General features: G+C 33.6%; 1 protein-coding gene across 5 annotated transcripts in view; it reads right to left on the minus strand.

Annotated features, from left to right (window-relative positions):
- ERBB4 (erb-b2 receptor tyrosine kinase 4) overlaps positions 1-26,141 on the minus strand; it is a 1,065,595-nt gene that overhangs the window by 210,086 nt on the left and 829,368 nt on the right. For 2 of the 5 annotated variants that reach the window (XM_019802141.2, XM_019802140.2), the window contains exons 15-16: positions 21,397-21,551; positions 13,855-13,929 (exon numbers count right to left, since the gene is read on the minus strand). In XM_019802141.2, coding sequence (XP_019657700.1) covers positions 13,855-13,929; positions 21,397-21,551 — 230 coding nt within the window. Of the gene's footprint in view, positions 1-13,854; positions 13,930-14,050; positions 14,096-21,396; positions 21,552-26,141 lie in introns of all 5 variants that reach the window. The other 3 variants (XM_034655109.1, XM_034655107.1, XM_034655108.1) reach the window with 2 other exon arrangements.

Consider the following 26,141-nt stretch of genomic DNA (forward strand, 5'->3'; position numbering starts at 1 on the left):
ACTAATATCCAATTTCTCTAATTTCTGGGTCCATAGTAGATTGGAAGTGATCCAAGGGGAAAAATGAGAGGGTGAGGCTGTTTCTGTCTATTTCTTTGAAAATACTCTACAGAAGACTTGGAAAAAAGACAAATCCTCTTTGCAAAAACTTTTGGTCATTGCACCCCGCTTTAATGTTTTTAGCATAGAATGGATTTCTTTTATATTCTAAGGGGAGTTTTGTTGTGACTGAGTTCACAAAAATGTGTTTTAAAGCATCTAATAATAATGTTTAGCAATAAAACTCCTATTTAAACTAATATAAATGCCCAAACTCTAATTAGAACACATTTTAATTATGGGGAAACCCATTTTTTTCTAAAGCCATTGCTTAGAAGATTTTATGATTTTGCATATGTTCTGGATACAGATTTAAAGCCACCAGGTTATATATATATTATATAAAATATACATATATATACACACACACATATATACACACACATATATGTACATATATATGTAAATCTAAGTCAATTTAAACAATAATTAAATAATATAATAGCAAAGCAATCTTACCCTTACACTTTGCTTGAAAAACCATTCCATTTAAATGTAAAAGAAATCACTACAACGGTGGAAAACAAACAAACATACACATCTACAGAACCAGATTCTCTTCCTAGCTAGAATATTAATTTTTTAATCTGTTGTTTATTTTTCTATTATTTAATTATGTGTACTAGTAATAGTAGCTCATATTTGATGGTACATATTGCTTTGGACATCTAGGAGAGGATAATTTGAAATCTCTTTGTTTTATAAATAGTTACAATGGAAACAGTCTAAAAGTAGTATGGATTAGACATAAAATTCCTTTTAAATTTCCTGAATGATGCATTTCTACAAACTTTCGTCTACTACAAACTAAACATCTTTATTTTTCCATCTGGGATACTACATAGGCAAATGGCTTACCTTTACTTATAATCACACCATCCAAGTTCCTGCAAAATTGCACTTTTTCTTAAGGCAATAAGAGAGAACAAGAGATAGCCGCAAATAGTCCCTAACTTCACTCTCTGACACTGAGTTGGTTGTAAAGAACACTATCATCTCTTCTTGAGAACATTTTGGGACCACTAAGTATATTAGTACTTTAGATATTGGCAAAACAATCAAAAGCAAACAAATAAAACAATCTAAAGAACACAACTGTAAATTTAAGAAGGTATGCAACAGGCACCAACTTGTAAAATCCATGCCAGTTATTCATTATTATCAAGTAATGATGGTAACTAATGTAGAGCAAGAACATGAGGGAGGAGGAAAGAAAGGAGAAACCCTTTGAACAAATACTCTTAGCACTTTATAAAAACGTTTAAGCATTACTATGATGTACTAAGTTATTGTTAGTTTTATTTATTAATTATTTCAAAACTATATAGGATCAGTGTCATCCTACCGTATTGTTGAAATACTAAATATATAATATTAAATATATATATGTGTGTATGTATAAATAATCTGTTCATCTTGGATTACTTAAAATCAATTAGGAAATCAACAAACTTTAAAAGAAAGTTAAACTTCCTTATCAAGTCCTCTCTATAACATGATTGATGGCACCATAAAGAAAACAATAAACTTATTAGAAGATATGTCTAAGTCATGCAGTCCTTGGCAAATTTGGGCAAAGACTTTCAGCCATACTTTAATGGAACTCATCTGATTTTAGATATGTATAAAAATGATTTGCTATAAAATTATATATATATGTAAACAAATTGAGAATATAATTCAAACGTTTTCTAACTCAAATGTTTAGTTCTATAATTTTTAATGTGTAGCCTATTTGATTTTTTGAACTATGATTAGCAAATTTGAATGATAAAATTGAATATTTCCATGTATTCTAGTTGATACCTAGCTAAATACACTTTTTATAATGCCAGATACACACACATACATATTATTTTCTAATTTGTAAAAATCACAAAATTAGGAATAACCTATCTTTAAATACAGGCTTGGTGGTAAATCAATGCTAGGGAAAATAATGCAACCATAAAGAAGGAGTTATAGCTATTAATCTGGAAAGCTGTCCATAACGTTTCACTGTGAGTCAAGTAACCAGCTGTGTGGATTCTGTGAAGAAACAAAACCCTTATTATTGTATATATGTATTAGTATATGGATAAAGATGAGGAAGGATAAACATACATATATACACACATACACCTATATTTAATACACTGAAAATGTGTTTTATAATTTTAAATTGCATTTTAAAATATATTGAAGATGATAATCAATCTTAAAGAAAAACAGGAAGAAGAAAAAAAGAAAAAGAAATACCTAAATCAAAGCTGGTGAGTTTTAACCAAGAGGATGGTGAATTCTACCTTTATTTGCTTTAGATTTAAAAGAGAGGCATATAGAACAAATGGCTAAAAGAAGAATCATTGCTTGAAGATAAATTTAGTTACATCAGAACAATCAGACCCAAAGATATTTTATGTAAGGGACTATTCATCATAATTCCTTACTTAAGAGCATTTAAAAAAATGAAATAGGAAAGGTATTTCAGTATGATTTCCTGACATATTAATGTTCTGTACCTGCACAATTGCACACGCAAAAAAATTGATGATGTTTGTAGTAATGATGTAATTTGGAGTAATTGTTATATATCAGCATATTGCAATTATCACTACAGATATTGAAATCTGTTAATTTCTCAGAACACATACAGGATGCTGTTAGATTCTGATTAAATATTTAACAGTCTTCTAATTTAATGAGTCCAGAGTCTCTGATAGCAAACTACAACCTGTTATTTTCCATGCAAAAAATAAAATAGGGTGACCTTCAGTTGAATACATGTAAAGCAACACATTGCAAATTATTGATGATTTGAGAATTAGTAACAGAATATTTTAAATGCAAAATATTAGCAGAGTTTATACTTGAATTTAATATTTCAAACCATCACTCCCTTCATACATGCACACACGCTAAAACATATCCTCCTTTTTCTTGGCAGGATGACCCTACAACTTCAGAGAGAATATAGAACATTAAAACGGAAACCCCCTCAGCCTTTGTCTATCTGCATCTTTCTCTGTCTTCTATTTGTTCTCTCCTAATAAAATGGTGGTAAGGGTTTTAATCATCCTCTAATCCTTTCACATTTCCTTTGTCCTTAATTCTAGCTTTTTCAGGAAATTGATTGATGATTTCTCTCTCCTGTATCTCCAACCTTTCACTCTCTACAGGGTCTTCCAAAACAGACTCAGATTTCATCCATGTTCAAGTATCTTTCTCTTGATAATACGCCCTAAGTATTTCCCTGTCTCTCTCCTTTCCTTTACACGTAAACTTCCCAAAAGATATAAACACTTTACTCCATATTTCCATAATTTTTATTCACTTTGACTCCATGTCTATATATGGAGACACTTCCACATTTTTTTATGTATTAAATTTCCCATTTAACATCACTTGGGTCTCTCAAAATCACCCCTAATTTAACACATCCCAAAATAAGTTCACATTGAGTTTAGTACCCTACCAGTGTGCCCTATCTCGGTTACTGTTATCAACATTCATTCTAGTTTGCAAGCCAGAATAATTAGTAGCAGTTTCTTCTCTTAATTACTTCATACCCAGTTAATCACTAACTCCAGTAATTAATTTTAAATTCTAAGTATTTGTTGAATCTTCCCACTTCTCCCCATTATCCAACTTTATCCAACTTCTTGGCTTCCCAGTTCCCTGATTATTCACTTCCAATAGTCTCAGTCACCCATTCCTATTCATTGTACTAGACATTTATATATATCAGTAACTGTATCACTTCCAGAATCTCTATTTCAAGTACTCTCCTTTCAGACTAGCAGCTTATCTCTTTTCAGTTTGCCTGCACTGGTATCCCTAACTCAACAGTGTGTGATGGTACTGAGAATTACAGCCATTGACCTTACCATGTTTTCATGGTACATCAGCCTCCCTCACAAACCAATTTCTCTCACTATTCAACTTAGTTTTTATGAACCTTCACTGCTATCATTTCTCCTTCATATAGCCTTAACTCAGTGGTCTCTACCTTCTGTCTTAAGTACTCACCCGACAAAACTTCAATTCTGGGTAAAACCAAATTTCCGAGTACCCATGCCTACATCAGAACAATCATAACATAGCTGAATTAAGCATAACAATGCTAACTGGAATCATTCTAATTTATGACTAGAAATCAGTGTGCCTTCAGCACTGCTAGCATTACTGTACTTCTAGGATGATGTACTTCCACTTTTGATTGGCTATCAAATCTTCTCTTTCCTAAAATTCCAAATATTGCCTCCCATACTCTAGTCTAAGATGATAACATCATCTTTTATTTCATTTAAAAAGAGAATAACCTGTGAATTGCCTCATCTTCTCACCATCAAATCCATTATCTACCTGCATATTTTCCTATGTACTCTGAATCCTTTCCAGTTATAATGGATGTACAACCTCTGATTCTTTCTACGACCAACTTCTTCACTTTAGTACTGGATTCTGTCCCTTCCGATAAATGAAAATTTTGCCTGCAGTTGTTCATTATCTTCTGAAATATAATTTTCTTCTTTCTCTTGAATCATTCCCACCAGTTTATAAATGTTAATGTTTCCCAACTTAAGCAAAACAAACAAACAAACAAACAAACAAACACTTTCTCTTGATCTCATAATCTTCCTTTGTAGCATCTCACTGCCCTCTGCCTGGGAACTTTTTGTCCACTTGGCTTCCTTCCGGAATTTGTTTTTTCTCTCCTTCTACCCTTAATCCACCTGTCTCAACCTCCTTTGCTATATATTTTCTCCTCTCTTTTGCTCTTTAAATAATGGAGTATCCTAAGGCTCACTGCTCAGTTTTCTTATCCATCTACACTTTGTGTTTGTAGAATTCCATCCAATCCTATGCCCATACAAAATTTTCACTCAGATATCAAATAAACATCTCAAGCTTATCACAGTCCTAACATAATTTTTCATTATCCTCATAAAGTATTTTTCTACCTTCTTCTGAGTCTTCATTTTAGCTTATGACATCACCTTTCACCCAGTTACTACGGTAAAAAGCCAGGGTGTCATTGTTTATATTTTTCTTTTTCTTACCACAACCATATAATCGAATTCACTTACAATTTTCTTCATAGTAAATATATAATTATAAGCTATGTTTTTCTTTTCTACTGTACTGTAAATTTCATGATATTAGGGATTATGTTAATTTTCTCTCCATTCTCTCCTCAGTTCCTAACAAACAGTAAATACAATGAATATTTACTGGCTGGTTATTGTTAAGTAGCATATATGTAAGAGTGAGGTTTCTTTTTTGTTTTATCCTTTCAAAAAACAAGTAAATATGATATGTTTGATTGTATCAGCAGTAGGAAAAAATTTTAGCAGAATTCACTTCCCACCTTGTCCAACAGAACCAAGTGATACACAATCTAGGATTCATACTCTACCATCTGAACTCATTGCTACTCCCAATGAACTCTGCCCCATCCCATACATCCTACAGTATGAACTAGGGAGGAAATCTAAAGAAAAAGCCTGATAAAGCCCAACACATATTATCTGTTATTTGAATGCTGAGTGTCCATGGGATTTTGATTCTTATTTCCACCATTAGTAGGTGAGTCTGGGGGCAACAGCATTATGGAATTAGTGTCAGGTCTGATGGAAGTAGTTCTCCTATGGAACCACAGTAGTTTTAACAAATCTCTCCAAAACTACAAGTAACTCACTTTAGAAAAGATTTCTAAAAATTGAGCCTATATCTTTTCCTAAATGTCTTAGATTGCTCACGGCTGTATTAATAATATAATTATATATATATATATATATATATATATATATATATATATTTACATTGGGAAGCATTGCTCTATCTTGACCAAGCAAAGCCAAATGTATTAAACTAAAATATGCTGTGTGAGGACAAGCAATATAAAATCCTATACATTGGAGGAAGGCCTAATAGGTAAAAGTTGGGACTAAAAGAAAGATAATGAGTAAAATTGTTTAAGTAGGCTATAAGATATTCAATCATCCTCATCGTAGGAATAGCTGTTAACTGTTCTTCCATTTGGGAACCAGCCTAGTAGAAAGAAAGAAATGTGGTTCTTAGAATCAATCAGACACACTGAAGCTCAAATCTTTGCCCTGCCACTTACTAGCTAAGTGATCTCTGGTAAATTGCTTAATTACTCTGAACCTGTTTCCTCATTTGTAAAATGATAATGGTAATAACTATTTTTATATGCTTATCATGAAAATTAGATGTGATAATGTAGCTCACCTAATAGATCTGTATTAGGATTTTTCTTTTAAAGAATTGCAAAAACAAGCTCTAAGCCTGAGAGGATTATAGAAAAAGCAACACTATTTTGGAAAAGAAACAAGAACTGGTTTTAGTTTGGTTTGGTGCTTTGGTTTTCCCATCGGTCCTTTCTTTCTTGGTGCATAGAACAGTGGTGTTATCCAGTCTGAGATCTGAACTTGGGACTCAAACTTTGGGATGTGGAATCCAGAGGTTCAAGAATGAAGACACTTTGGAAAAAGAATTTTCTTTGTTCATTGAAAAAAGATTCTTTTTCACTTCAACAAGTAAACTTTTTATGGTAAGAGGTTTTTGTTATTGCCATTTTATTTTTACTCTACTAAAAGTAACTATAATTATTCCATAAATGACTCAGGCATATGGAATGCTTTACTCTGGGCAATCGAACAGAATGCCATAAAAATTGCAATGGCTACAAGCATTCAGAGTTTATTAGAGGTGGGTTTCCCTTTCCTTATCATTCATTCTTTAGTACTGAGTTACTGTGAAATTGCAATGAAATTATATCACTTTGGGTTTGAGGGCGGATGGTAGAGGAGAATGAAATCATTGTGAGGAATTTCATTTGTAAATCAAAGTGCTCTCTGTTAATTAGCCCCTGCTTACAACATAGTATGGAAAAATAATTGTATGTTTATGAAAGAATGATTAGGTAGGGAATGTGTTGAGGTAATAAGAAAAAAGCACGAAGAGAGCAATTTGAGTTAATATCTACACATCATTTTATGTAACCACATCACAGAAGGGGTTCCAAGTTAATTAGATTCCTTTAGTTAAAAAGGAAATATGAAAAAAGAAAAGATACTTAGGGTCTAATACAATGTATACCTCAGTTATATGGGGGGGGATAATTTTGATTCTTTTCTGAATATATATATGTCAGGAATAAAAATAGAAACTTTGACTTACAGTTAAAGAAATCTTTCTGCTCAAGTGTTGTTCCTTTGTGACACAAAAATTGAAACAATATTTTAATAGAAATATTGGCTACAAAATGCAATTTTGCACAATACAATTCCAAATTCATTCAATCAATAGTATTTGGCTATATAGATGGGAAGGCATTACCTTAGGACTCTCAATAATTTACTGATAACTCTTGTGTCAGATGTTAGCAGAGGACCGAGTCAGATGCTATCTTTTTACATAGACAGACAGATATGAATTTAAATATAGATATATAAAACTTGTTGTTTAATATATTTAGTTCTTCGTTCTTTGAAAGAATGAGGTAATTTCTCTTTATTGGGAATTATATTGTTCATTTTGCCATATCTGCTACTTTTTCACTTCCTTTGCATATTGTCAAAACATCTCTGTATGTACTATCTACAGAAATGCTTACACAGGGTTTATATTTATAGTTGGTTGCAATTTAGATGGTTCTTAGTTGAGAAGGTTTTTGTTAGAAGTGAGATGTTATGAAATAGAATTTAACATTTCCTGTCTACTAAAATCCCAAAAAAAGTCATCAGTAATACTGATAGCATACTTACACCTCTAAATTGTATTTTATAAGACCCTGTATTTACAGGGTCAAATATTGGAATAGCACCTGCAAAGTACTTTTAACACATAAATATCTGTCTAAAGAAAGAGGCAGAGGCTTCAGGAACACATTTCACTCATTTGCTTTCATTTTTAATTAAAAAAAAAACACTGAATTGTCATTATTGAATTTCAATGAAGTTTAAGATGCTTTGAGATCATTGAGTGTAAGCAGTCCCAACATCTTTACAAATCAGAAATTAATAATTACAAAACATTACAGTTTCTACACCATAGAAAGACGCTTATGGGAAAGAGTGAAAAAAGTATTCATAATGGATCACTCAACCCACTGAATTTTTTTTTTTTAAGATTTTATTTATTTATTTGACAGAGACAGCCAGCGAGAGAGGGAACACAAGCAGGGGGAGTGGGAGAGGAAGAAGCAGGCTTCCAGTGGAGGAGCCTGATGTGGGGCTCGATCCCATAACGCCGGGATCACGCCCTGAGCCCAAGGCAGACGCTTACCAACTTCGCTACCCAGGAGCCCCAACCCACTGAATTTTTGATCTAACCCTTAACTAGCATAATCAACATCTTACAGTTCAATAATGCTATCTTTAGATTTTTTATTACAGTCCTAAAGTCAATGCTCTTAAAAATCTCTTTCAACTTTCAACCGTAAGTGTGACTTTTTCTGGTCACATTTTTACAGTTAGCGGGTTTGAGCATAATATTGTTTCTAGGATCCCTAAAAGCTTTGGTAATGTGGTAATGTGGGGACATTTTGATACCAAAACTAAGCCACTAATGCAACCTTATGCCACTAAACAGTTTTATTTAAAGCAACCACATGCAACTATATGAACAGTAATTAACAACTACTGAACAGTTTTGCTCTTGTCTTGTAATTCTTTGATAATTTTTGGCATTTTATACGTATTGGAAATTGTGGGACACAAATCAGTTGGAAAAGAAGAAACTCACACACTCTCCTTCACCTCTTTGAACTCTCTTAAATTCAAAAGTAAATTTAATATACAGAATGCGGTGGACTGAGGATAGACTTATAATAAAAAGCCTGAGTACTTGTATTTATTGGACTTAAGGATCATAACACAACTGCCACTCATCTAAGGAAACCATCTATGGGCTGTTTTGACCATTTGATATGGACATAAGTTATGAACTAAGTTCCTTGAGGGCAAAACAAACAAAGAAAAAAGATTGTTCCATTTGTGCAAGTGGTGCCAAGAATATTACATCATCTCTCTCATATATCACACATGGGTCACACTGCTAAAGGATAAACTGTTATGTGACCTCTTAGGTAATAACCACTATACCATAAAATAAAAGTGTGATGCAGGCATTAAAATGTGACAGGAATATAAAATGTTTCAAATATCTGCCCCAATGAGATTTAGAGAATTAAACTGATTTCAGTTACCTATTTCATATTGTGAAGCATCTAGAATAATTGAATTGGAGCGAATAGCCAGATAAAAGTTTTTGAACAGTTATCCAGTAGTTTTCATAATTTCCCTCACAAATTCAAAAAATAATTACTAGTTTGCATTTTCAATTGCTAACTAATACAAAGAAATGCTTTGCCAACAGAGCCTTTCCTTATTGAGACGAACAAACGTGGGCCCTGATGGAGGAGAGGCTAAGATTATAAAAAGCTTTGGATATATATTTGACATAGAAACTAAAATAGAATAGAATCTAATACTTTGTTCTGTCACAATCTATATGAAAATAGCTTGTGTGCAAGCTCAAATAAATAGCATAAAAAAGACTAATAAATTAAAACTTGCTGAACATATTTCTTCATAAGATTCTTGATAGAAAAGAGAGAACATCAAAAGTAAATGCTAATTTTAAGACATTTAATTCAGATAAGGGAAGTATGGAGAAGTTCTGAAATTCAAGTATTATTTTCATATTCTAGGAGACAACAGGAAAAAAAAAAATCTTTTCTATCCTATCCAATCTTCCTGGAAGAAATTCCAGCAGCAGCCTGTAAGGTAAATGGAGTGTGGAAACCCAATCCACAAATTGCAGGCTTGGGAAAGAATAACACTGCTTAGAAAATGAAAGATGATCAAGATTGGAAACATTTCACCTGTTTTCATTTAAGTCTTCAATCTTTTTTTCCTGCTGGTTTCGGAAACAGAATACAACATAATGGGGCAGTGGGGAGTATGAATTCTAAATATTTCGAAATGGCCACATTGACATGCTCAATGCAATTTTCTGTGACTAAAAGAAAACTAGGCTTTTGGGTAATCTCCCAGTTAAAACATGGTTCACGAAACTTAAAACAGTTATTTTCGCCCAGGTGTCTTATCCCCCTATTATGTAAGATTTACTTTAATCAATTAAGACAGAAGCTTAAAAAAACTATCACAGAAGTTAAAAACAGAAAATGAACTGAAATATTGCTAGACTAGTCCCCTGCTTTCAATTAAATGTGTATCTACCACATTTCAGAGAGCTAAGCATTTACTGCAATAATAAGAACCTGAATAAAAAGTTACTTGTTACTTTCCCTTCTCATCCAATCCATGACAAAATGCTCCATCCTCATAAACACTTTTCCAAGGTGTCCAAGCTAAATCTTTCATGTAAATTCCAAACTGCCTTATAAATAGCTTGTGACAAGTCAACTAATTCTGACAAGTCAACAAAACTGAAGGAGAGAGTCATACTGCTTTAAATTTAAGTTCAAAGGAGTTATTAATTAACGATATCCAGAGTTTCTAAAGGGAACAATTAGCTCCCTACTACCAATTTTTAAAAATCATTCTCTTAGAAGTGTGATACAAAATTTAAACGCTTAAAACCTGAGAAATTTTGATATGTCAGTTTTGTAGTCACTAAACCACTGGATTTATGCCCTACTGATATGTAAGATACCTGTAGAATATAACCTCATGAGATTTTCAAAAAGATTATGCTTTCAGTATTTCACCTAGACATGTGACTACCACCAATGAACATATATACTAGATATTAGCTCCTATACATTTAATCTTCATACCAATCATATGAGTTATAAGAATTTCCATTTTAAAAATCACCATTAGCATCCCCATTTTATAGATAAGAAACATGGTAGTAGTGCAAATACTTGAACCCAGGCTTTCAAATTCAAAAACTTCTCTCTTTCCCTGTACAAGGGCCTACAGGTGATTTTTCAGAAGAATGATGGACTGAATTGTACTATCTGTACTCCATTACCAGACATGGTTATATATTTATGACAAAGCTAATCTGAATTAGGTGTTAGTCTGAGACTATAGGGAATGGCCTGAGAACCTAGGCAAGTAATAGGATTGAAAATTCCCAAACTACTTTTGTTTAAATGTTGGAAATATTAAATCTACAGTAAGATACGCTATGATTTTGAGCATTGAAAACCACAAGTGATCTACCACTATGGTTTTACCTCTTTTTCTCTGCATATGCCTCTGCCTATGACCTGCTGCTGTCCATACTAATGGCCCTCTTTAGGGCAGTGATCCTTAAGGTGAAGAAAGAAATATCCTTCCTTCCATCAAGGGACCCACCATAAGGGGTAGAAGTTCACATGAAACTTCCCTGAGTGACTTTGAGAGATTTTCCCCCTCCCTCTGGGAGTTATGTTCCCCCATTATCAACATTTAAAATCCTTGTTATATATAGCAAAATAATAAATCACAACATTTACTGGGTAATTTATTGGAGCAAGGCACTATTCTATGGACTCAACACATCCTCACAACTAATTTATAAACTATACTAAGATTTCTATTTTATACATGGAGAAAGTAAGGCTCAGATAATTGAAGGAACTTACCCAAGGTTACACATCTAAACATGATAGAGCCTCACTTTGAATCTAGAAAATCAGATTCCAAAGACAGCGCACTTATCACTACATTATATTGCCTCTCATTAGTTGGCTGGAATAATTATAAGAAAGTCATTGAATCAAATGTGGAAACACTCTTCAAAACGATATTACAGTGACTCAACCAAAGTCTCAAACAGGAAAATTATTTCATAAATATAGGAACGACCTAAAACAGATCTTGGTTTATAAAACTGAACTTTGGGCCTGAGGCACTCTCTTTCTCTTTCTTTCTCTTTCTCTCTCTTTTGCTGATTTTTTCCATAATTTAAACCTTGTTCTAAATAACTGTATTAACTAGTCTGAATTGATCCCAAGTGCCAAAGTGCCACTGTTGTATAAATCATTTACTCCTACAGCATCTTTTTTAAAAAGAATTTAATTAAATAGCCTTTTAATAAAAGATTTCACTTATTCGATAGTTCTAAAAAAATTTTAAAGGTGAAATATCATATAAGTGAAAAAATATGACTAAGTTTAATGACACAGATGAGCCTCATAATTATAATATTTAGCAAAAGAGACCAGATACAAAGAATACATATGTATGATTCAATTTATATAAAGTTCAAAAACAGGCAAACTGGTGTTAGCATTCAGGACAATGGTTGCCCTTGGAATGGGGCACAAGGGTGTTTCCATCTCTGGTACTATTCTGGCTCTTGATCTGGCTGATGATTACATAAATGTTTCACTTAAAGTCACTGAGTTTTATACTATATCTGGGTACTTCTACACTATGTATGTTAAATTTGAATTAAAAATTTACATCAAAAAGGAATACTTCACCCAAGCTCTCATTCTGCTATTTGTAATTTAGCACTACTTTCTCTCTTCCAAAAGATACAATTAACTTGTTTTATAAAGAAAACAAACAGGGGCCGTGTGGGTGGCTTAGTCAGTTAAGCGTCTGCCTTCTGCTCAGATCATGGTCTCAGGGTTGTGAGATCGAGCCCTGAATCGGGCTTCATCCTCAGCGGGGAGTTTGCTTGAGATTCTCTCTCCTCCCTCCTCTTCCTCTACCCCTCCCCCACTCGTGCTCTTTCTGTCTTAAATAAGTAAATAAGATCTTTTTTTAAAAAAGAAAGCAAACAATCTTTCTACATAACATTGTAAAATTACTCTTTTCCTAAATATATTTTAAAAGTCATACTTATTGAGATATAGATTATAGACAGTAAAATTCATCCTTTTTTAATGTACTGAACTATATTTGACAAGTACATGCATTAGTGTACCCATCACCACTGTCAAGATATAGAATAATTCCATCATTCCCTCAAATTCCCTCACATACCTGGCAACACTGCCGCTGGCAATACTGCCCAATTTCTTATTCCTATAGTTTTGCCTTTTCCAGAATGCCATACAAATGGAATCATATTGTATGTATTCTTTCAATTCTAGTTTCTTTCACTTAGCATAATGCATTTGAGATCCATCCATGTTTTGCATATGTCATTAGTTTCTTTCTATTCCTGAATAGCATTATAATGTATGGATATATCACAATTGAAGAACATTTGAGTAGTTTCCAGATTTGGTGATTTTGAATAAAGCCACTATAAACATTCATGCATAGGTTTTTGTATGAATCCGAGTTATAGATTTTGTTCTTTAAATTCCAACTTGTACTTTTACGTGCACAAAGTATTTTCTATAGTGCCTTTAGTCTCTGGTAATTCTGATGCCCAGAGACTATACCAACCAGCTCAAAATAACATAAAATCAGAAAATGAATCAAATTAAACAAGAAACATCTTACCAAAACAGATCAACCTTAAAAATATTTCTTTTTGCAATAATCTACAAAATTAATAAAATTATTCTATTGAAGTTCTAGATTAATAAATCAAAATCCTGTTTAAATTGTACAAAGTTAAAATTCAATGACACTACTAATTTGGATTTTAAAATTATAATGAATAAAGAAAAAAGAGATAAGGAATGTGGCTTGAAAAGTAGTGTTATATGCCTGTTTTATAACTCCCTAATTTAACATATCATAAATTTCACCCAACTGGTTAGTATTTTTTATCCATGATAATTTGGAAAGGATTTGAGTGACAAAATGGAAACATGGTAGATGTTACCTAGCATGTTGTGGTAAAGTGGAATGGCCCGTCCAAGGATAATAAATGCAGTCATGACTAGTGGGACCGCTACACCTGCAGGCAATTACAGAACAGAAAACATCATTCTCCATTCACAGTGGCATGCACACACATGCACCAGTGCTCACACAAGGAGCCTTGGAGGAAGAACATGGGAAGCAAGCACACCAAGTACCTATCCATCAGGCCGATGCAGTCTTCAATACTTGAGCCTATGCACCTGCAGAAGATCCAAATTTAAAAAATACAAGGAAAGGAAAATTAGTCATTTTTTAAAAGACTAAGATAAACACGATTGTTTCAAATTCTTAATAATAGTTTTTAGACAATTTTGGAACACTCTGAAATTAAAGCCAGTGAGAATATTATTGCTTGATGGATACAGAGAAATAAGTTGTAAATACCACCCTCGTGGAATGCAAAGAAACATGTCCACAGTAAAGGAAATTGTACCCTGTTTCTGTGGATAACTTCCAAACCCATATAACTCACTTCTAATACTTTCAATTCATTTGCATCATTCATGAGTATATGTCTTGCTGAATAACTTGATATTTCAAAAGCTATAATTGGTTTCATGTATACTCTTTCTTCTAAAAGGACTTAAGTAAAAACTAAAATCAATAAAAAAGGAAACACGAGCTATTCAATATAATATAATAACCTGATGTTAATACTCATTAAAGATTGATTATGGCAGAAAATGAGTTAACATGCTTTAATGCTATTCTTATGGATACTTTACATAATCACATTATTTCATTTCTTGGCTGTGACTGTTTTTAAAACATACTTATCTGTAAACATGAATTCGTTTAAAAAGCAAATTAACTGGTTTCACCATGCTGCAGTTTATCTTGACACTCTTTTTTAAAAGAGCAGTGCCATAACAGGCAAACAGAAATAGGTTTTTAAACTGCCATCAAATTTAACTGAAACAATAACAAATAAATAAATACTCTCCAAGGAAATGAATACACTGAGAACCAGTTAAGTAAAGAATTCACTGAGACCAACATTTAAGTGGAATCATATAAGTACACAAAATCCTGACATACAGTCCCTAGAATTGCATTTTGAAGTATTATGGAAATACTGCTTTTCCCATCTTCCAATGTACTTATATTGTATTTTGTTCTCTCCTTTCTCATCAAATACGTATAGCTCCAGTGCATTATCAAGATTCCCTCTACATCTATGATTTATAGAACTGTCTAATTCTGCTGATCACAATTTTTTCCCAAACTGTAATTTCTAAAACTGAAAAAGAAACTGAAGTTAAAGTCACCATATAATGAAGTAATAAGGTGCTTGTGTATAAGGCCATTCCCATTATATCTTTAGATAACTCTCAACATTGGTGAACTAATATAACTATGTATAATGATAATTAAGTCACCGTTTCCTTGCTTTACCAATATCTGCTATAATATTACTACTAGGTAGAAAGATGCTTTCTTTTTGAGGATTGGTTTTGAACAGGACAGAAAAAATTTAATATACAGAAATATGGAGAATACATCATGAAAAAAGTCTTTTAAAAAAGCAAATAAATAAAAAAATAAAAATATAGAGTACATAGCACTGAATTGGTATTATAATCCATAACCAAAACTATTTCTTAAAATAGGAAAAGTAACTACTAAAAATGTTTCCAAATTGTCTTATACTGTTTTCTTTTTATTTTATTCTGAAGGACTCAATTTTTTCTAGGTTCTGATTATATCTTCTTCAAAACGCTTTTTTATACAGTATTGCCATTTTGTAAAATTAATAGTTTACTGCTTATTTTCAAGTAGAAATAAACTGAAAAGCTATGATTAGTTTGCAATTTGTGTCTTTCTAATAACCTTTGAAAGACAAAAATATTTGAAAGTGAAATTGAACTTGAGGGGAAAGTGTGAATAATGAAAGTTCTTTATTCATCCATTAAAAAAACTGTTTGCATGCCTACTAAGTGTTGCTACTCTTCTAGGTGCTGGAGGGGGGAAAAAGATGAATTAGACACTTTTCCTACTCTTAATGAGCTCACAATTATGAAGGAGACAGATGCATAACCAGATGTATATTGTATAATGTGATAAATAAAATAAGAGACATGAAAGAGGGGCTTAGGAGAGCATAGCAGAGGGTCGCTTTTTCAGAAATTCATGGTAATCCTCATGGAGAAGACAGGAAGCTGAAGTTCAGGGTGCTGAGAATCAAGGTTGGAGTAGCAGTGATTTCTAAGGGGTAAGGAACAGCAGGAATAAAAGCACAGACCTGAAGAAATGTAGAGTGTACATAATACTGAATAGTCAGGGAACAAAACATGAGGTGACAGGGAGAGGGAAAAAAAGCAAGATCATTAGATAGGAGCCAGAATTCGAAGGCTATTTGCTCAGGGGCAGGGCAAACTTAGTGGAAATCAGTGCAGGGTTTTAAAGAAGTAATGGATTTGCTACATTTGTGTTTTACATGGACCTTTGTCCTGTACAGTCTAGTCAGGTGGGATCCAGGTAGATTACTCTGGCACAGAGAGTGTGTTAGTCTATGTAAGATATGAAAAAGGATTAAACCTGGGAAATGGCAACTAGGATAGAGGCAGGGGGCCAGATTCAAGAAATACCTTGAAAGGTATGGAGGGAAAAAGAAAGGCTGATGGCTAATTTGATGACAGAAGAGGATGGGTCAGAGGAATTAAATGTGACTCAAATGTTCATCTATAAGAATAGTAGTACCATCAGTGACAGAATGCAGAGGAGGGACTCCCTTCCCTGTGTGTGTGTTGGGGGAGGAAGGGTTGATACTTTTAGTTTTATGGATCTATAGTATGTCTCTAGTGTGGTTGTCCTACATTTGGGTAAGAAATGTTCCTCGCCAGCTGGAAAGAGGGGCCTGTGTTGGTTGGGCGTGAATGTACCAGTATAATGCGCAATGTTGATATAGGATACGGGTGAAAGTTGAAATTGTAAGTGGATAAGATAGCTGAAGAAGGATCTATAAAGTGAGAAAAGCAGAGCCTGAGACTGAAACCCAAGGAACTCCAATAACCACTAAATGACCTAAGATGAGCTCCTATGTTAGAAGCATGAGAAAATATAATTGCGTAAAATCAAGTAATTGCAACATCATGGGAGCCAAATCAAGAGAGACCTTCAGGAAATGGGGTAATTGTTAATGTCAAATGCAAAGAGTTGTCTCATCAAATAAGAAGTACTGAGAGCATTTTAGTTGTCATTGTTGAGGTCACCAGAATTTCGATTGCTGTGAGTCGAGAAGCAAATTGGACATACAAAAATAGAGGCAAGGGAAAAGGGAGGTGAGTAGTGAGGGGCAGGATGTGGGGTCAGGAAAATTTGTTGAGTCGATTGTGTAGGATATTTGAGATTTAAACATATTTACAAGCTGAAGATGAAAGAAAAAATGGAAGACAAAGAAGGGTATGACTGAAGCGGCCCCATTTTTTCTAAATACCAGTCACTGTATATTTAAAGATGTGTACTCTCTTTAAACTCTTTGGGCTTTATTTATTTATTTAATCACTGTATATTTAAAGATGTGTACTCTCTTTAAACTCTTTGGGCTTTATTTAATGTGTACTCTCTTTAAACTCTTTGGGCTTTATTTATTTAAGCAAATTGGACATACAAAAATAGAGGCAAGGGAAAAGGGAGGTGAGTAGTGAGGGGCAGGATGTGGGGTCAGGAAAATTTGTTGAGTCGATTGTGTAGGATATTTGAGATTTAAACATATTTACAAGCTGAAGATGAAAGAAAAAATGGAAGACAAAGAAGGGTATGACTGAAGCGGCCCCATTTTTTCTAAATACCAGTCACTGTATATTTAAAGATGTGTACTCTCTTTAAACTCTTTGGGCTTTATTTATTTATTTAATCACTGTATATTTAAAGATGTGTACTCTCTTTAAACTCTTTGGGCTTTATTTAATCAACTAAGTAGCACATGCGATTTATATTGATTCAGCAAGATCACAGAATAATGGAAACATTAAACTTTTGAAGAGTCAAAATCCCAAACATGAGATCAAAAAAGGATAAGGAATAATGCAACTCTCTACAAAATTAGTGATACAAAATAAAAACTTTACAGGAAGATCAGAAACTATAACATGTCAATATAAAAATATCTGGAATTCTGAACACCAAGATGTGTTGAACATTTGCCACTACTTACTGATTTATAAGTGCTTTGATGTACCCATATATCTAACATAGTTGAGATATTTTAACAAAATCTCCTTCAAATTTTGAAATGAAAATGGAGGAATATTTTAAAATTTCAATTAAAAGAGTATAGACAATAATTTCACAAGCAGCTCTTCTTTCCATCAGTGAAAAAATTTTAACTATATAAATTTAAAAATATAAAAAGGATTGAGAAGAAAGAATAAGGCATATAGGGAACTTAATAATATGAAACCATGATTCTAATTTTAACAAAAATATTCAATGAAAATTTTTAAAGACGCCTTATGAAAAATAAATAGCCCAGTCCAAAACCAATATTAAATTGGTATTTATCATGGACTCAAAAATGTTAGTGTAGAAACCATAGTAACTGCCCTTATAGCAATTTAATTACCTACTAAATTTAGTTCACAAGTCCTTTTTAAAAACTTCTGTCTTGCTAATTTCAAATGTGAAGATCATTCCTAAGTTTTAAATGCTTGCTCATCATTTCAAAATATGGGGAAGGGTCTCCAACGGAGAGATATGATTTCTAAGAAAGAAAACTCACTGAACCACGACTCACTAGTGGTCAAAAGCTATGTCTTACTCATTTCTGAACTTAGCTATCATTATATCTGATGCAAAGTTGAAGAATGAATGAAATGAGAAAAGGCTGCCAAAATAAAAGTCCACTAGTCAAGGCAAGAAGAGGCAATGTTAACTGACTCCCCCTCCCCGCAAACACCACCCCCACAAAATGAAAATCTCCTGATAGGTAGTAAATGCATAACCCATTTTAAAAGTATCTAAAGAACTTATTAGAGCCAATATATTTAATGTACTTTCAGAGTAATAAAAGTGCTTTTAAGGTATTACACACATAATTTTAATTTCAGAAAATCATTGAACAGTATTCAAAGTAAGAACTTTTCCTTCTAAAAAAAAATGTGACTTGAGAGACTATTTCCATTAACTTGGTTCTTGAATTATCTAGCTGACATAATATCGACATATAAAAGAAAATCTGTTTTCCAAAGTGGAGTTGGCATGGTGAGATCACACTCACCCATAGGTCAATTAGTACATGTGTTTAGGAATAAAAATAGTCATTTGTCTCATCATCTCCATTGTCCCTGTGATCTTTCTAGGGAAAGATCCTATCTCTACATGCAATCTGAAGAGTAGGGACTAACTGCACAGCGCACCTCATTGCTTCACTAAAGGATCTCAAGGCACACTGGTGCACAGCAGTAGTGTAGAGTGGGATTCCAGAATTCAGGAATTCTGGGTTTGGGGCCACAAAACTTTCAGGAAGTGAGTGAACTTGGACAATATGGAGGATATTAGGAAAAGGATGGCAGGAGGCTAAATGAAAACAAGTACAAAAATCCTTCAGGACTAAATCAGTCATCCCAGAATTCATTTACCTTGGAAGATGCCAGGGAATACAACATTCAAATTCTGTCTCACCGTCATTCTGCAACAGTGGATTTAGAGACATTTGTCCATTTACTTGGAAGTTCCTAAATGATCTGGTCAGATTTGTTCCCTTTATACCTTCATCCTCCCTTTTTAGCTGACATCTGGCTTTTGTTGCTGTGGTAAATTGATCTCTTCATTGTCCCTACTTCTACTTTCCCCCACTCTATATATGTTCTTTTATTACATAATCATGATTTAAAAGGGCTGAGAGGAAGACACACCAGCCACACACCCAGACTATGGCTCTGTGTTCTCACTTTCATTTCCCTAATGGCTTCCTTGTAATTAGATTTGCAAAAACAGCAAAAGGTCTCATTTTGAATGGCAACAGCTGTTGACATCAACATTATATTGAATAATTTACTGGTTTAATTTTAGCTCCGAAACAATAAAACCCTCCTGTGGATGATTATTTTAGCAGGCAAAGTTTTCTCTTTCTGTTGCTGACTCTTCTGCTCCAGGGGTACCAGTTGTTTCTTCATGAAATACTTTTAACCCAAATGCGCCAAAATCTCGCAAAGGGAGAAGTTTATTCCTTCTAGTTTCCTTGAAGCAAAGTGTCTGTGTGACTACTTCAGTATCGTCCGTCAAGGTGCTTATGTGTAAACCAATGAGTTGGCATTAGCTCTTCCAAGCTGCATGTGAATTTGAATGGCACAATATTACTTTACCTTTTGAGGACCTGCCACTTCACAGAGTGACTTAAGCTGATTTCTTGACCTGCAGGAAATTGTAGCAGCATCTGCAAATTGATGTCCTCTTGGCAGAAAATGATGTTGCTTGCTTAACTTCTGCAATATCCCCTAGCAGCTAGCTCTTAATCTGGCAGAAAATCTCTTTATGGAATCTCATACTTTCCTGCCAGATATAAAGTATCCGAGATGATTCTCAACAACAAGGGTCTGTCTCGGTACATGGGTGTGTGCACATGTGTGTGGGCACTCATAAGGGAGAAGAGGATTTATGGACAGAAGGAGGATAGAGTATGTTAAATTGTTCTCAAGTCTGAAATTAGTCACCTTCTGGAGGAAAGAAAAAGAAAAGCCCTTACTAAAATAGATATGCTATCTTTTACAAAAATTAGGTGTTGTGATTTCTTTGATGAATGACATTATTTCTCAGTTCAGTGCTTTTTCTTCTTTCTGCAATATGTCTTTGTCTTTCAGCTGTTATCACTATCAAAAGTAATCTAATTATTATTCATTTTATAATGCATCCTTTTGAAACAATAGAAAACTATGTATCCATATTTGATTTGTTCTATACTGGTCAAAGAAATTCTAGGTGATAGGTTAACCTGTCATAAAATTACTTTCACAAAATGCATTTGTGATTTTATTGATACACATATCACTAAGTTCTCCCCCTCCACCTTTTTTTTTCTGTCAACATTATTTTGCTTATATTTTGTTGAAGGAGTAATTCAAGGCAGTATTTAGCAAAGAGGGCTATCCTCACCTTCAGCTGCTTGGACGAACAAAGACACGTAAACAGTGAACTTCTGTTAAAGATTTATTAAGCACAAATCTCAAAAGTCTGATGACTATCTTGCCTTTTCTAAGATATCTTCAATATCAAGTAAAATTTGGAAGAATTTCTATGCTCCATACAAAGTGTACCTGCCACCAGCTTCATAAAGGTGTCAATAGAATACTTTTAGGTAAATGTTTAATAGAAATATTTGAGAGGGTATACATTTGATTGAATAAACCATTTTCTTAGAAAGTATTCTTCTTCAAACCAACATGTTAATATAAAGATGAATAGAGTTTTATGTGAGAATAGCATATATTTAGTATACTTAGTAGACTGTGTCAAGGGTAAAGATACTTGTGTGATGGAGTCCTTGGCCAGCAAGGATGCTTACCCTTGGGTGCAGTTTGGATGGCATGGGTGGCACTCCCGATCCTGATCAGCATACTTGAAAATGAAACTGTTTGCCCCCTGTAGGCCATCTGGACATTTTTCCACACAGTTCGGACCATCTTTAAAATGGGAGCACTTTGTGCAGTTGTCAGGTCCCTGAAGTGTGAAAAAGAAAACACAAAGGAGAAAGAAAAATGGGTGCTGTTTCCTCTGGTATTCATGTGGTTTCATTCCTGAGACTTCAGGGAGTAGCCAATCTTCCCCTAGGGAATTGGAGAGCATTTTCAGAACTACAAATGGGGATGCCACTATTGCAGCTTTTCAATGTAAAAGTGAGATGTAAACTGTCCTTTGGTTGTCTATGATGATTTGAACAACGAATTTTAAAATTTACTATGATTGAATTATTAGGAATTGGTCAGTTTAGGCAAATCAAATTTAATTTCTAGATTACTCACCATCTCAAATCAGCTTGTGATAAGGCTAAAACTCATATGTCTATTAACAGGGATTTTAGTAAATCACAGTTCAATACTGACAGCACAATAAAGACACATTCTGGTGAACAAATATCAAAAGCCCACAATAATAAAGTAGATGCATGACATATAAATTATATGGAGAAACTTATCCAATAATAAAGATGATAAAAATATGAGCATAATAAATTTAAATAGAATTAACTCACTTTGTATATTTATGTTTATAATATACAATCATTTTCTAATATGTAGAATGTTAATAAACAATAATAATATACAAATATGTTTAAATGTCATTTAATATTGTCATATTGTCTTAGGTTCCTCTTTTCTTTGACTACTTTCTGGAACTTCTTCCCCTGACCTATTTCTCCCCAAAAGCTGTATGTCTTTGACTACTTTCTGGAACTTCTTCCCCTGACCTATTTCTCCCCAAAAGCTGTATGTCCACATTGTTCACATTAAACACAACTTAGATTAATGAGATATAGTAAGTATAGAGGAGATAATTAATTTTATTTGGTTTATAATTATAAATTGTGAATTTGGGAGTCAACAACAAGCAAACATTGGGCAGAGCCATGTATTAGGCAGGGAGCATCCATTCACTAGAGTGCATTACTTCTCTCTACAAATGTTAATCCAAAAGCAGTAAGACATTGTAAGTTGGTGATATAAGACATCAGGCAATCAATAAATATAATATTTTAAAATTTAAAGATTGAGGTTGCAAATGAAGAAGAGTGGCATAAAGAAGAAAAATTAGGAGGAGATTTCAGTAAATTCTGGGACTGGTGAGGTTCAATCAAGCACCTGTCTATTTCACTATTTTGATGTGAGACTTAGAGCTAAAAGAAAATTATCCTATGAAACCTAATCCCCATTCAACCTGAAGAGTTTGCTATTGGCAACTTCTTATTTCCTACCAAAAAAGAATACTTCACATGCTTCCAATTTTAACACCTGCTCATGGGTACTTAGGCACGTAATGCCATCTATTATACAAAATCATTTACTGTGCAAGTTTGCTCAGTGGCATGACTTATTGTACAAGACAAGAGACATGCTGATGTCTTCTTGCAGAACACAAGAATAAAAACTAACTATGAGTAAATTAGGCAGTTACACTCAAAATTAGAAATTGGGAATTATTTTTCTACAAAATTCTTTTTTTTAAAAGATTTTTTTTTTTTAATCTGACAGAGACAGAGACAGCCAGCGAGAGAGGGAACACAGGCAGGGGGAGTGAGAGAGGAAGAAGCAGGCTCCCAGCAGAGGAGCCTGATGTGGGGCTCTATCCCAGAACACTGAGATCACGCCCTGAGCCTAAGGCAGATGCTTAATGTCTGCACTACCCAGGCGCCCCTCTACAAAATTCTTCTGATGTAAAATAATATCCAGGTAAAATCAGAAGACACAAAATATTATGAAACTAAAATTAAAATAATATTTAATGTTTAAGTATACTTCAAAAAGATTTTTTGAATGTTTCCTTGTTTTTAAGCATTTCTTTCCTAATTGACTATATTATCATGATACAAAACCTACTGTTCTAAGTTGACATAACTAAAAAACATCCTGACAAATCTCAAAAGAAATGAAATGTCCGATTCTCTAACTCATTTCCATAATAAAGAGATTTAAAGAAATACGTGTGTCTAATGCTTACTCTTCTATCATTATATTCCCAAAGATTTTAAGAACCTAAGTTCAGTGAACGAACTGATAAATGCAAAAAAACAGAGTTGAAGGCAATATTTTTCCTTATCTCTGATTTTAAGCTACCCTTGGACTCAATTGTATACCCAGAAAGCTAAAGGATAAGCTAAATTGTGATAGAAAGATTACATTTTTATTTCCTCAGTGACAATCGATGATTTTCTCTGGTAACTCCTGTGAGAGACAATGCTACTATTCACCAGTATCCAGTTCTCTTCCACTTCTGGCCACATGGAACACTGAAATTCTCCTCCCACCAAAAGCAAGGTGTGTCTTGTTTTAGACAATGAAATTAAGTAGAAGCAATTTAGGAGACTGCCAGGGCTAAAGTCTCCAGCCTTCTCTCTCCCTGCTGCCATGATGCAGAGATCCTATGCAGATGTGGGGACGTTATAAAGGTAAAACATCTCGGAACACTAGACCAGCACAGGGAGGAGAGCTGATCTGCAGTGCATTTTACATGAAAAAATATAAACATGTTCCTATAAACTACTGTAATATGGGGTTATTTGTTATGGCAGCACCACCTTTATTGTTAAATTGACTTTAACCACTATTTCAGCTTCTATTCTTCTCTTCCTCGATCTCTTTTTTTGCATGCTGCCTCTTTGGCTTCTATTTTGATCACCTAAAATTCTAATTTCCCTTACTTCCCTTTCTTCTCTCATGCCCTTCCTTATCTTTCTCGATAGAAACACACAAGAGTAGAGAAAGTAAGAGACGATAAAGTTGTAAAATAAAAATAAAATAAAATAAAATAAAATAAAATAATATAATAAAATAAAAAGACCAAGTACAGACTTACACAAGGATATAAAATCAGGGGCTTACTTTATTTCAAAGCTAGTCCTTTCAAGATTATCCTGGATTTCTGTCACATTTAAATAGTATAATATCATCCCATTTTACATGTAGCTGTTATATTCCCAGAAAACATGTTATTATTTGCAGAATTGTTGCCTATGAGGGTTGGGGGGGAGGGGAAGTGAAATGAATAGAGTATAAAATTTGGAGTCACTTCTATAGTTGAGTCCCAGCTCCACATCGTATAGATTGTTGACTTTTGGTGTAACTTTCTAGTTATTATAGGTTCAGTTTCTTTATATTTTAAATGGAAAAAGTGATATTATGCTTCAGATGTAACAGTGTTTAACAAATATACATGTGTATCAATTATTATTAGGGAAATATGGACAGCTCAAGAAAGTGTGATTCCAACAGAATAAATCGTAAGACCAGGTGTGGGAATTCCAACTAACTTTATGACTTTTCCTCTGTTCATTGCAATTTCAGCCTCACAGAGAAGTTTCCAGAACTTCTTGGGTATCTTAAATAATGGATGCCTGTTATATGGCACACAAAAGTACTTCTATCTCTAGTTGTGATAATCAATATGTGAATCCAGATACAGGCAAAATCCTAATATAAATTGTAAAACCTGAGAGCAAGCAACCTCCTAGTGAAAGCAGTTTGAGATCGGTCCTGCCAGTTTCTCAGACACCGTAATCTAAAATTGTGTTCTTACCTGCTTAGCATTTCAAGGTTTAGTGATCTAGTGATCAAATAGGTTTTCTTAATTCTGTGTTCTGATCTTCCACAAATGAGTGATTCGGGTTTACTAAACCCTTCCTACTTCTGACTTATTGCCTTTCCTAATCTCTAGACATATTAATTAACAATGTTAACCCTGGGTGAATATTCAAAGTAGACTGTTGGCCCAACAATGCTCATTAAAAAATCAAAATGTGTTCATTAAATAGCTGTTTTTTCACTCTTTCTTAGTTAGAAAATAATTTTGAAAATTGAAAAAAAAAACATTAACTTTAGGGTTTTTAATGTGTAATTTACAAACTGTCTCAATCTTTTGAGTAGCAAAAGAATGAACAAATACTCTGTGAAAACATACAAATTAAAATAAGTTAATAAATTAGTTATTTACCAGCATCATTTATACCATAGGAGGCAGCATGAGGGATAGAAAAAGTACAGGACTGGTTTTACAGTCTGCCGTTATTGTAATTACACATTTTCAAAGTCTCAGTCACTCTGAAAGATATATTGTTTTCTAGTCTTTGATTTTTGGTACCTAAATATGTTAGTGTTTAAAGATGTCTTATATAGATGACTTGACTTGCTTTAACACAGCCCATTTCAGAATTTTACTTCCCTGTTTTTCATGTCATTCTTTCCAGCATCCACATTTCTCATGCTGCATATTAATTGTATTTTCCATTAATTCCTTTGTGGGGACAGAAAATAGCCAAATATGCCTTTTGCATACTTACTTGAAGATCATTTACATATTAAATTGTCTTTTAGACTTTGGCTTTTCAGGCCAAATCACACCACTTCTTTTTCTCAGAGGTCTGATTATCCAAGCTTAATCATACTTGTGGTAGTCCTCTGAACTGTGCAAGTTTTCCACATCCTTCTTTAGATGAAGTCCCAGAACAGCTCATTGGGGCCTAATGGAAGTTTGGAGGCTCAATGATATTCTTTTTTCTAAGCTAATTAAGTGCTGAGTAAGCACTCTGGTAGAAAATTA

This window comes from Ailuropoda melanoleuca, chromosome 2 (genome assembly GCF_002007445.2).
Source record: "Ailuropoda melanoleuca isolate Jingjing chromosome 2, ASM200744v2, whole genome shotgun sequence".
NCBI lineage: Eukaryota > Metazoa > Chordata > Mammalia > Carnivora > Ursidae > Ailuropoda > Ailuropoda melanoleuca.